The sequence below is a fragment of the Equus asinus genome, chromosome 4 (genome assembly GCF_041296235.1).
Source record: "Equus asinus isolate D_3611 breed Donkey chromosome 4, EquAss-T2T_v2, whole genome shotgun sequence".
Classification (NCBI taxonomy): domain Eukaryota; kingdom Metazoa; phylum Chordata; class Mammalia; order Perissodactyla; family Equidae; genus Equus; species Equus asinus.
This window is the reverse complement of record NC_091793.1, coordinates 40,140,916-40,154,292: the sequence shown is the minus strand read 5'-3', so window position 1 is coordinate 40,154,292 and position 13,377 is coordinate 40,140,916. Positions and strand designations below refer to the sequence as shown.

The 13,377-nt window shown below is 38.1% G+C and overlaps 1 protein-coding gene across 2 annotated transcripts in view; it reads right to left on the bottom strand.

Moving 5' to 3' along the window:
- The window catches only part of SCYL2 (SCY1 like pseudokinase 2), a 66,992-nt gene extending 53,648 nt beyond the window's left edge, over positions 1-13,344 (bottom strand). Inside the window, exons 1-2 of one of the 2 annotated variants that reach the window (XM_014835016.3) lie at positions 13,066-13,344; positions 164-368 (exon numbers count right to left, since the gene is read on the bottom strand). In XM_014835016.3, the coding sequence (XP_014690502.1) occupies positions 164-340 (177 nt within the window). In that variant the 5' untranslated portion in view covers positions 341-368; positions 13,066-13,344. The remainder of the gene's footprint in view (positions 1-163; positions 369-13,065) is intronic. The other variant, XM_014835017.3, reaches the window with a different exon arrangement.
- Between the last annotated feature and the right edge of the window lie 33 nt (positions 13,345-13,377).

The following is a 13,377-nucleotide window of genomic DNA, read 5'->3' as shown; positions in this document are numbered from 1 at the left end:
CCACGACTAGAAGAACCCACAACGAAGAATACACAACTATGTAGTGGGGGGCTTCGGGGAGAAAAAGGAAAAAATCTTTAAAAAAAAAAAAATGCACATGTGCACATTATGGTACTTATTAGCATGTGTGTTTTTTCCAATTGGACTCTGAATTGAAACTTACCTGTTTTGTTGACTTTTTTGTGCCATTAAAAATCTTCCAAGCTAGCCCATTGCCACCACTGGCAATGTGTCGACCAACATCGAATTCTCTAGTGACTGGATTTCCCATTACAGCACTAGTGACGTCAGCTGTTACTTTTGTAACAGTACTCTTCAACTTATTAAGCATGGACTCCATGGCTGCAATATTGGGTAGTTATAGTTACCTAAAAACACAGGGGGACAGAGGAGCATTGATCACTTGTTTTTACTTGTTTAAGCACTTATTCATTATTTAGTGCGAAAAGCTTCAAAACAATCCCACAGAGATAAAAGCTACATGTTTATTTTGTCTTCAGAGAACCCACTACACATGAGTGTAAACTTAAGCCTAGGAACCAAACTGTTCCTTTCAATGTCAACTGTTAAGGACCAGGAAGACATAAGACATTCACACTTGACACTGACATGAACGTTGCTCAACTAGGTAACCTGGACCCTTTAAGACTTAAAGTGGTATAGAGATCTGAATCTTTCTTCACACTAAAAACCACGATATAAAACCTGAAAGAAGTTAATACTATACTAAGCAATAAATTTATATTTTATAAAAGTTTTGTTCACTATTAAAACAATTACTGTTGAAGTATGAAATCATTTGAGAATACTTTCTAAAAGAAAAGCAGTGATGGCAAAAGGACAATAAATGCACGAGCAAGTAACAGGTCATAAAATATTTTTAAAATTCACATACTTCTAGCCATGATGGAGGAACAAAGAGTAAACCTGTCCTCTCACTTTGAACAAAATATATGAGACAAACATTTTCAGGCACTGAACAGGCAGCGCAGGCATGTGATCCAGTGACAAAGCAAACTAACAAGGTGAACCCTTGGATTGCCCCAGCTTTCTGCCTAGAAGCACACTGCAAACCAGAGCAGAGGGCAGAATTCCAAGCAGCAGTCTAGCTGAGTTAAGAAGTTGAGGAGACAAACTGGAATTCAAGTACGCTGAGGTGGCTGGGAGTTCTGGAATAGAATTTCAAAGAGAAGGTGAAACAGGAAAAACAAAATTTTTTTAAGAAAAAAAAAAGAGAAGGGAATTATACTGAAAAAGAGCTCCAAAAATATGCATGGGGGCCCCTTGATATGCTTTGTTGAATACTAAGATGCACATACATAGTGTGAAACACCACCAGGTCATGCAAGGACCAACTAGAGAGCTGTGAGCTGAATAGCTGTAGAATTCACACAGGGCTGCAAATCATTTAATTTCTCACCAACTAGAGTGCAGAGTCCTCATTGATCACTACAGGCAATCAGCAAAAACCTCTGAAGGACCATGCCTTACTGGTAGGATAGAAGTTCTTAGAGTAAAAGCTAATCTAAACCTGCCCTAACAAACTAGAAGTAAGCCTCAAATGATCAAACTAATCATAAATTACCTAACTTCCTATGAGAACAAAATTCAATACTTATGAAGACAAAAATTTTTCACACACTAAACAACATAACATTCACAATTAATAATAATTAATAATTATCAGACATGCCAAGAAGAATATGTGAGGGGTTGGCCCAGTGGCGCAGCGGTTAAGTTCGCACGTTCCACTTCTCAGCGGCCCGAGGTTCGCTGGTTTGGATCCCGGGTGCGGACATGGCACCACTTGGCAAAACCCATGCTGTGGTAGGCGTCCCACATATAAAGTAGAGGAAGATGGGCATGGATGTTAGCTCAGGGCCAGTCTTCCTCAGCAAAAAATGGAGGATTAGCAGTAGTTAGCTCAGGGCTAATCTTCCTCAAAAAAAAAAAAAAAGACTATGTGATCATAATCAAAATCAAAATCAGTCAATAAAAACAGACTCTAAAATGACAGATTATAAAATCATCAACAAAGACATTAAAAAGCCATCATATGTCCAAGTACCTAAAGCAACGCATGAACATAATGAAAGAAAATAGAACATAAAAAAACCCAAATGAAAATTCCAGAAATGAAAAATAAAATATCACAAATAAAAAATTCAGAGGATGTAATTAACAGATTAGACAGCAAAGGAAAAAGGTTCATGAAATCTGAAAATAGAGTAAAAGGCTGAAAAAAAATGAACAAAGTTTCAGTGATCTGTGGGACAAGATCACAGTAACATACAAAACTGGATCTCAAAAACGCAGGGAAGAGGGAGAAATATTATTTGAAAAGATAATAGCAAAATTTTTCCAAATTCAATGAAAACTATACAAAGTGCCAAGAAATTCAGTGAACCACAAGCAGGATAAACAAAGAAAATCATGCCTAGATATGTCAAATCACATAGCTGAAAATCTGTGATTAAGAGAAAAATCTTAAAAGCAGTCAGAGAGTGGGGCCAGCCCCATGGCCGACTGGTTAAGTTCTCTCGCTCCGCTGTGGTGGCCCTGGGTTTCACCGCTTTGCATCCTGGGTGCAGACATGGCACCACTCATCAGGCCGTGCTGAGGCGGCGTCCCACGTGCCACAACTAAAAGGACCCACAGCTAAAATATACAACTATGTACTGGGGGGACTTGGGGAGAAAAAGCAGAAAGAAAGAGAAAAAAAAGCAGTCAGAGAAAACAGGCAAATCACATATAAAAGAATAAAGGTAAGAATTCTCGGGACCAGCCCCGTGGCCGAGTGGCTAAGTTTGCACACTCCGCTTAGGCAGCCTGGGGTTTCACTGGTTGGGATCCTGGGTGCGGACATGGCACTGCTCGTCAGGCCACGCTGAGGCAGTGTCCCACACGCCACAACTAGAGAAGTACCCACAACTAAAATATACAACTATGTACTGAGGGAATTCGGTGAGAAAAAGCAGAGAGAAAAAAAGATTGGCAAGAGTTGTTAGCTCAGGTGCTAATCTTTAAAAAAAAAAAAAAAAAAGAGAATTTTCCCCAGACTTCTCATCAGAAACTACCCAAGCCAGGGAACAACTGAATGAGGTCTCTAGAGTGCTGAAAGAAACTATTAACCTAGAATTCTATGAGCCATGGGGGGAAAAAAACTTTTAAAAATAAATGTGAAATAAAGATGTCTTCCAGGACAACAAAATCTGAGAGAATTTGTTGCTTATAGATATTTCCTACAAGAAATATTAAAGAAGTCCTTCAAACAGAAGGAAAAAGATACCAAATGGAAATCTGAATCACAAAAGGTATGGAGGACAATGGAAATAAAAATTATACGAGAATATAAAAAAACTTCTCATGTTATCTTTAAAAGACAGCTAATCATTTAAAGTAAAAATGTATGTGCTTACAATATATGTAGAAGTAAAAACTATGACAAAACAAACTAAGGACAAGAGAGAGGAAATGGAAGTATATTTTTGAAAGATTCTTACATTATATGTGAGACAGTATATCATCATTTGAAAATAGATCGTGAGAAGACATATTATAAAGCCTAGAGTAATAACTAAAATAATAAAGAGATATAGCTTAAAAAGCCAACAGTGAAAATAAAATGGAATCTTAAAGTTAACTGAATTAATACAAAAAGAAATAGGGAAAGGGGGAAAAAGGAACAAAGAACAAATGTAACAAATAGAAAACAAACAGCAAGATAGTAGACTTAAATCTAACCATACAAGTAATTATATTAAGTGTAAATGATTTACAATTCCAATTAAAAGGCAGACTGTCAAACCAGATAAAAAAGCAAGACCAAACTATATGCTGTTTACAAGAAACCCACTTTAAACCCACTTTACAAGATGATTTAAAAGTAAAAGAATGTAAACAAATACCAAGCTGGAGAGGCTGTATTAATAAAAGGCAAAATAGGCTTCAAGACAAAGAGGGCTATTTCATAATGACAAAGCTGTCAATTCATCAAGAAGAGATAACAATCCTAAATGTGCACACACTCAATAAGAGAGCTTCAAATATATGCAGGAAAAAGTGACAGAACTAAAAGAAGAAACAGAGAAATCCACAATTATAGCTGGAAATTTCAAGAGTTCTCTCTCAGAAACAGGTGGACAGACAGACCAAACAGACAGAAAATCACTAAGGATAAAGAAGACCTGAATAACACTATCAAACGACCCAACCTAAAACACTCTATTTATATTTAAATTTATAGCTTTAAATGTTCGTATCAGGAGGAAAAAAGTCCAAAATCAATGGTCTAGGCTTCCACCTTAGGAAACTAGAAAAAAAAAGAGAAAGTTAAATTCAAAACAAGTAGAAAGAAGGAAATAAAGAGTAGAAATCAATGAAATAGACTAAATTTAATGTAATTTAATACTCCGTTTAATAGAGAAACAAAAAAGAAAAATCAATGAAGCCAAAAACTGTTTTTTTAAAAAGATAAACCTCTAGCTACATTAAGAAAATTTTTAAAAAGAAGACACATATGACCAATATCAGAAACAGAGGAAATCCTATAGATTCGTATCCTATATGAAACCTTTAGATTCTAAATGAATAAGATATTACATTATGAATGATCTTATGCCAATTAATTCAACAATTTGGATGAGATGGAAAAATCCCTTGAAAGCCACAACTACCAAAATCCTATATATAAAGGAAATCCAATTTATTAACTACAACCCTTAGCACAAAGAAAACTCTTGGCTCAGATGGCTTCACTGTTGAATTCTATCAAACATTTAAGGAAGAAATAATATCAGGTCCATAAAAGCTCTTCCAGAAAACAGAAGAGGATAAAACACTTTCCATTCATCTTATACAGTGAATATTGCCCTGACACCAACATCAAATAACAACATAATAAGAAAACTGCATACTAATATCCCTCATCAATATGTAAAAATCCTTAACAAAATATTAGCACATCAATTCCAACAAATCCAACACCACGACCAACTGGGATTTATCTCAGGAATACAAGGTTGATTTAACACTCAAAACCAAATCCATGTAGTTCACCATTTTAACTGAATAATGGGGAAAAGAAAACCTAAGATCATCTCAATAAAGGCAGAAAAAAATTTTGAAAAAATTCAATACCCATTCATAATAAAACTCTCAGCAAACTAAGAAGAGAAAGGAACTTCCTCAACCTGATAAATGGCATCTTTGAATACCTATAGCTAATATTATATTTAAAGATAAAAGATTGATCTCTCTCTCCCTAAGTCTGGGAACAAAGTAAGGATATCTACTTTTGCCATCTCTATTCAATATTCTAAGGGCAATCCAAAGCAATAAAGAGAAAAAAATAACAGCTACCTGTACTCTTCCCTAAAATTGATTTGCCTGAGAACAAGTCTGTGTCATATAAATTTTCCTTAACCAACTCTTTCTTTCTTTCTTCACAATTTTCTCTCACTTGATCAAAGAAAAGTATTTTTCTCAGCTATCTCAGTCTTATTATAGGACATTTCCTTGGGTACAAAAAAACTTTGGAGGCAGGGCCAGCCCTGTGGCCTAGTGGTTAAGTTCAGCATGCTTCACTTCAGTGGCCCAGGTTCAGTTCCCAGATGCAGACCTACACCACTCATTGGCAGCCACGCTGTGGTGGTGACCCAAATACAAAATAGAGGAACAGTGGCACAGATGTTAGCTCAGGGCCAATCTTCCTCAAGCAAAAAGAGGAAGATTGGCAACAGATGCTAGCTCTAGGCCAATCTTCCCCAGCCAAAAAAATAAACAAGTAACACTGGGGGGATAGGGAGAATGCAATTTGAGAATGCATTAATCCTGAAGGTCCCTTAAAAGTAAAACAAAGAAAAGTTTGGTAACAGGGCTGACCCTGTGGCTGAGTGGTTGAATTCGTGTGCTCTGCTTCAGCAGCCTGGGGTTTCACCAGTTCAGATCCTGGCTGTGGACCTGGCGCCACTGGTCAGGCCAGGCTGAGGTGGTGCCCCACATGTCAAAACTAGAAGGACCCACAACTAAAATATACAACTATGTACTGGGGTCTTTGGGCAAAAGAAGGAAAAAAAATATTTGGTAAGAAATACCGAAGGGGGTTGTGCTTTCTTTCTTTCAGGCCAGATATTAAAAGCAAGACCGCATGCCTTATCCATCATAGAATTATAATTAAGAAATAAGATCACTGTCAAACTGATGTATAGGAACAAGTTTATTTCAATTAATAAGAAAGAACTCTAAGGTTTTAATGACACTAAAACATAATCACAATATATGACAATCTAGAAATTAGATCCTTTATAACATCTAAACTCTTGACAAAAAATTCAGACACCATCAACTTAAAAACATGCAAAGGAGTACACTGTTTTTCAAAATTATTTAGAGAATACACAAGCAAAAATATTTGGAAGGCCACTGGACTAAGGTAGCACTAGTTCATATCCTGTTTTCTCTGTTAATTAAATTATATTTATGTAAATATAATGCTTTCTTCTATTAAAGATTTAAATTGTAAACAGAAATAGACTCACTTTTCCTTTTTAATTTAATGCTGCATTTCTGTAAGCAGTTAGAAAATGTTGTTATTGGCATTATGAAAACATTTATTGCTATGCCAAGTTGTTCTCTATGAACATTTGCTGCTGATTTTGATGGGGAGGTGAAGGAACACAAAAATCATATTTAAAACCTACATATCCATTCCTCTAACTCTGCCTGACCAGCTACATATTACGGGCCATACAGTTGTTTTACATTGGGAATACAGAAGTAAATGGAAATATTCCTGTTCTTTTAGAATTCAGTCTAGTAGCAGATTCAGACCTGCAAAGAAATTTATAGCAATCAACTAGAGGTATGAATGTACCATGCTATGGGAACACAAAGATGGGCTCAAAAATGAAGTATTTTTCAGGTAGGAAAAAAGGGAAGGAGCATTCCAGAAAGAAGCATTACTATGTGCCAAGACACGGAGGGGAGGAAGACTATGATGTGATTTGAAAATTACAAGTAGTTCAGTATGAAAACAAAGGATATTTTCAGAATTAATATTCAAATTTGAGATGCCTATCCATCATCCAGAGTCAACATCAGTGTACACAAGTGTACACAAGGTAGGAACAGACATGGAAATTCATCTGGTGAATTATTTAATATTTACCGAGTACCCACTATATACCTGATGTCACATAAGAAACTGAGGAAGAAAGAAGTAAAGGCAAAATAAGCCATCCATCAAAGGGGCACAGACAGAGAAGTAAACCAACCATAGCATTAGCCTACAGTGATAAAATGCCATAGAATATACATGCAGAGAGTGTTACGGGAGCAGAAAGAAGAGGAACAGACAAAAGAAAGTTTCTCAAAAACCGTAATGCTAGAGAAGTTTTTTAAAGGTGATAGGAGTGAACTAGATAGAGAGTGAGAGAAGTGTAGGAGTAAAAACACAAAGTAAAAACAAAGTAGATCAGATAAAAGCTGGAGGAAAAGAAGGTGGTATGGCAAAGGAGAGTTAGAAAAGCCAGATCACCAAGGGCATTAAGTAGTGAGAAACCAAGCCATGATAAGGTACAGATGGGTTCTGGGCATGAGTAAAATGATCAATCACTCCATCAAGCAGAGTGAAAGACATACTAGGGGTGGAAGTAGGAAATATGGCAAGACTGAAGAGAACGTCAATATGTACATCAGGGATGATATATATGTATAATTTAGAAGGTATACAAAGCAAGAAAACAAAGGAAAGGACACTTGGAAATAGGGACAGGGAGGCCAGGGAAGAAATGGTGGGTGGAAGGGGTGTTACATAGACGTTTATTTTATAATTAAATATTATGCACTTTTATATATTACATATAAAATTTTAAACAAATTCTAAAAGAAGGAGAGGTTGCTGAATTAAGGAAACGGCAGTAAGGAAGGAGAAGAAAGGAAAATTAAGAAACAAATATGAGTTAGAACTGAGAACTTAGTGACCAATCAGATAAAGAAAAGGGAAAAAAGTAGCAATCCTAATCAGGTCTCCAATCTGAGACTCTAGGTAGAGAGCGAAGCCATTTACCAAGGCAGGACCTATAGGAGACAACTGTTTGTTTTGTGGGAGGAAGAACTCAATTTTCTACATGTTGAAATTGAGTTGCCTGAATGACATTCATATAGAGATACATTTAGTAGGTTTTTAAATATGAAAGTCAAAAACTTAGAAAAAATGTCCCAACTGAAGATAAAAATTGGGGTACCATGAGCATATAAGCAATATAGAAGTTAAGACTGTGGGTTTGAAAAAAGTTCCCCAGGGAGACCCAAAAAGAATAAGTAATATTACAAGACTAACAGAAGGCTAAGGACAGAATGAACTGAATGGGGTTGTAAAATAAGACCTGAACTTAGATTTTGAATTATTAGCAATAGCCTTTTAAAATGTAAGAAACGGGGCTGGTCACTTCAGTGGCCCACGGTTCACCAGTTGGGATCCTGGCAGGGACCTACACATTGCTCATGAGGCCATGCTGCGGCAGCATCCCACAAAGAAGCAGCAGAACGACCTGCAACTAGGATATACAACTATGTACTGGGGCTTTGGGGAGAGAAAAAAGAAAAGAGGAAGATTGGCAAAAGACGTTAGCTCAGGGCCAATCCTCCTCACTCCCCACGCCCCCCAAAAAAAGCGTGACATGTAAGAAACCCAGAGTCCAAATATCTTATGATGATAGCTTTTCAAATTTTCATTTGATTAATGAAGAAATTAGCCTATTTTTTCCAGTCATAAATGACAGAAATATTTCTTCATATAAAACATTTCCATTTAGTAGAATTCACTTGAAATTCAATCATCTTTCCCCCCTAAATCTCAGCCAAAATAAGATCTGGGGCAGCTTCAGTATGATCCCAAAATTATCTCTCTCCACCATCTGGCTCAACCATCATGTAGCTTTTCGTAGAACCAGTAGGTGAATCTGTTGTAATACGAGATTTTACACGCACCTGGCAGAAGGTGGGTTGAATGTTACAGCACCTGATGGCAGGCAGCTGAAAGGAACTGGCAATTCTTTCACGTCTGCCTACTCATAAACTCTAGATACAGCAGGAATATAGTAGGTAAAATTATATTTAAGCTGAAAAAAGCCTTCCTGAGTTTTCAAGTATCAAAACTGCAAAAAGAGTGCCTTACTTCCCCAAGAATAAAATATTAAAAAGTAGAATTAGCTTGCATTTTTGTTGGAAATACTGCAATGCAAATAAAAAGGTTACTGTAATAACATCTGACAAGGAAATCATGTTTAGTAACTGTTAGTCTCATGGCACCTAACAGAGACTAGACTTTCAATAGGCACAAAATAATAGACTCTGACTACAAAGAACAATAATACAAATAAATACAAATGAACTCAAAATAGATTGTTTTTCTTATTCCTTAAAGAGGCACAGGAGTCTGAGATTTCTATGTAAATGCCTGAAGATAAAAGAATACCACATATATAGTCATTTATATAGTTAAGTATTCAGAAAATGAAATTTTGTAATTCGAACTAAGAACTACATTAATATGACATAAATACTTTTGGTAAATGATTCATAAAGTTTGAAAAAGTTTTGTACCTACCCTCTTATATGTAGTGCTTATCTGTTTATATCTAAAGTAAAATGATCCTGAGATATATTTTTGAAATACATGTTTTTTTCTTGTGGGAGCACTAAGAGATTACTAGAAGTTTTAAAAAGATATAGTTTTCAAAAAATGGTTAATACCATTCTTTGGCCTACAGAGAAATCATGTTTAATCTTATTCAGAACACAAAGATTATATCAGCTGAGTACAATCATTCTCTTTACAACTACAGAAAGTATTTAATTATTATCAGTTGAGCTAGAAGGGATTACTTACAGGAGACAAACCTGATTTAAGAAACAAACATAAAAAACTAAAGAGACTTAGCAAGGTACAATGAAGCACACATCCATTCAACAAATCACTGGACACCTACTAGGTGGGAAGCATCATGCTAGGTGTAGTAAGAGAAACAAGAAGTAAAACATTCAGTTTCTATCATTGTTTACAAACTTAAGATCATTGTATAATAAGATTTAAAAAGTAACATAAAAGATTATAAAGCAACATATGATTAAATATCAAATTATTAATGTGAACAATAAGATCTAAGGAGAGCTTACATTCAGCTCTTGAAGGCACATCCAGCACATGTACTTAGTGTAGTTTTTACTACAAGAGGTCAATCAGATTCTTGAAATTATTATAATTTTAGAAAAATGTAGCAGCAGTACTGGGGTGGCAGTGTCTCACTATTCAGCCCCTCCAGCTGGAGAAGGGGAAAAGGAATAACTGGGTAGAAAATTAGAATAAACGACCACTAAAGTCACTTCCTTAGGTCTACAGTTCTTCCTTGATTTAAGAACATATGAAATCTGAAATATAGTCCAGTACAATGTATGAAAACAAACTAATAAAGCACTGACATGTTGTCTAAAACAATGGTTTTCTAACTCCAAGGCAACAGTTTTCAAACTCTGGTGAACATCTAAATACATCTAATAACATCTAAATGACTAGATAACTTGTTAAACCTTGTAGATGCCTATGTACTACCTCAAATCTTTGGAATTACAATCTTAGAAAAGTGCAGTCAGGGCGTTTGCATTTTGAGCAGCTCCCCAGGTGATTCTGATGCACAGTGTGAGATTAAGTGTTATATGATTAAATACAAAGTGTTCAGTGGCAAGGAAACATGGGTTCAAATGCCAGTTCTAATACTAGCACTGTGACCACCAAGTGGCCTATCACTATTTGTAATCTTTAAAAAGGGGGAAACGCCATCCATACCTCAAGTGATTGTTGTGAGGATTAAAAATGATGATGCACATTTACACTTAGTACAATTCCTGGCACAGTTAGTAAGCATTCAATGGATTCATTCATTTATCAAACATTTATTAAGCACTTACACAGTATCAGGAGATGAGGAACATCTCATTAATTTCTTAAGTATTAATAAATATGGCAATTCTACAATGGTGTCATGAGAACATATCATTAGGAGAATGCATCCTAATCAGGAAAGTCTTGCCTGAAGTGAGCTGAACGAAGGCATTAACTTGATAAAAAGGAAAGGAAGTACATTTCCAGGCAGAGGAAGCATCATAACCAAAAGCTACGTACCTGAAGCACAACAGAAAGAACAGGTGACTAGAGGAGAAAGAAATGCCAGAAAGCACTGTGGAGATGAATGGAAAGGCAATTGGGGGTGGGGGGTCCAAAACAGGCTGTTAAGGATTTTACTTTCTCTTAAAAACAATGAAAGCCACTGAAAGGTTTTAAACATGGAGACAATGTAATTAGATCTGCATTTTGAAAAAGTCACTCAGTCTGGTGTGGAAAACTACAAAGGAGGCCACAGTAAATGCACACAGACCACAAATAGGAGGCTCATAATACTTCAGATGAGAGATGATAAGAGATGGTGGCTGGAACTAGAGTCCTAGCGGTGAAGATGAAGGAGAGACTCAAGAGATATTCAAGAGGCAAAATCAACAGAATTTCATGAGGCTGACAGGCATGAGAGAGAAGTTGTCAAACTTCTACTCCTATAGAAAGGGATGGATGATGAAGATAGTTACTTGAGTTAAATATAACAAGAGGACATATTTTTCTTGGCGGGTAAATCATCAACTTCAAACATGCGGGTACGAGTAGTTATTCCCAATTACAAGGTTGATTCATAGAGAAATATTCCATTGCATGGAAGTACAATGCGCCTGAATTTATTTTTTGAGTGTTTATGGATCTTTAGAGACAAAAGGTTTCTGCCTGTGTGTAAAGTGGATCTGAAGAGAATGAAGGTCTTTCCCTTCCTTTAGCTTCCTTTCCTTTACACAATCTCCCAAAAGAATCTTTTATGACTACAGCTTAATATTGTCTCAAGAAGTTTATTTATACAATTATCTAATAAGTCATTTTTAAACATTTTAAAAATTAATATTAGAATACGACAGGAAGCCAAACCAAAAAAAAAAGCCTGCAAAGTCCAAAAGGAAGCTTCAAGCGCCAGACTTTCAAGCCATTACCAGAACATCACCAGGTTTTACAGTGACAAGCCAGTTTGGAGCATTTTAGTTAAATTATATTAATTTTCCAGGAAAGGCATGCGAATGTAACTTAGAAAACTTCTTATTCATAGAATCCAATTTGTAAAAAAAAAAGTCATCATACAGATAATCCCTGAATTTGATATACAAAAAAACTAGTCTGCAACTTAAAATTGTAAGTCACCCCTGACATAGAGCTTCTAAGTCGCTTTGAGTCTGGAGTCTCATGAAGACTGTTATAAGGGTTGACTGGACAATATTGGTCTTACTAATTATTGATCATCAGTATGTATTCAGTCGGATCCCAAGAAGTTTTTGCAAGCTTTATCGGTCTAAACCTTCCTCCATCCTTTCTCTCCCGCTTAGAAAAACAAGAGTGCAGGAGCCACCAAGGGGGGTTTTCGTCTGAACAAAACAGATGCCCCACCCACCTCATACACAATAACCTTCCGTTCCAGAACTACAGCTACTGTCAGAAAAGGACGCCGGACAGTAGGGCCCTGGTTGGTAACTAGGTTATCAGAGGTGGACCTCAGAACAGAGGGGAGCTGTCTCACCTAGTTCCGGAGAAGTGTCCAATTTCCCAAAAGAGACCCAAGATCTCCACCACGGAAACCCGAGCTGCCGAGCCAGAGAGGGAGGCTCTCCCTCCGGCACACGGCTCCGGCCCCGGCTCTCCCGCCACTTCAAGGCCTCTTCAGGGGACTCGGGCCTCTCTGATCCGCTCCCCGGAGCTCCCCGCTCCCCCAGCCCGCCTTCGGGCGGGCGCCCACCGCCCCGCCAGCCCGGTCCGCAAGCCGCAGGCCCGTCACCAGGCAACAGTCGCCAACCCCGGGGGCCTTGGGAGGCCTACCCCTGACGCGGGTCCTTCCCCGTTCCCTCCCCGCTGGCCTTGGGAGCCCAGGCGGGAGCCCGGCGGGGAGGCAGGTCGCTCAGTAGCCATGGGCGGTCACTCACCTCTTCCTCTCTCCTCCCGGGAGGGGCGGTACGGGGGCTCGTCTCCCCCGCCCCCCCAAACGCCTCCTGGCTGCTCCGGCTCAGCCTCGGCGCCTGGCCGCTGCCGCCGGCTTACTCCATCGCCTCCTCCACCCGCCCGGCCTCAAAGACTGGAGCCAGAAGAGGGAAGAGGGAGGGGAGGGGGGGGACTGGGGAGGAAGAGTACGGGAGAAGGAAGACCAAAAGACCAGCCGGCCAGGGCATGACGTCACTTCCGGCTGACTCGGAAGGGGCGGGGCCGGGGCTTCCCTGGCCTCCGCCTCCCGAGTCAGG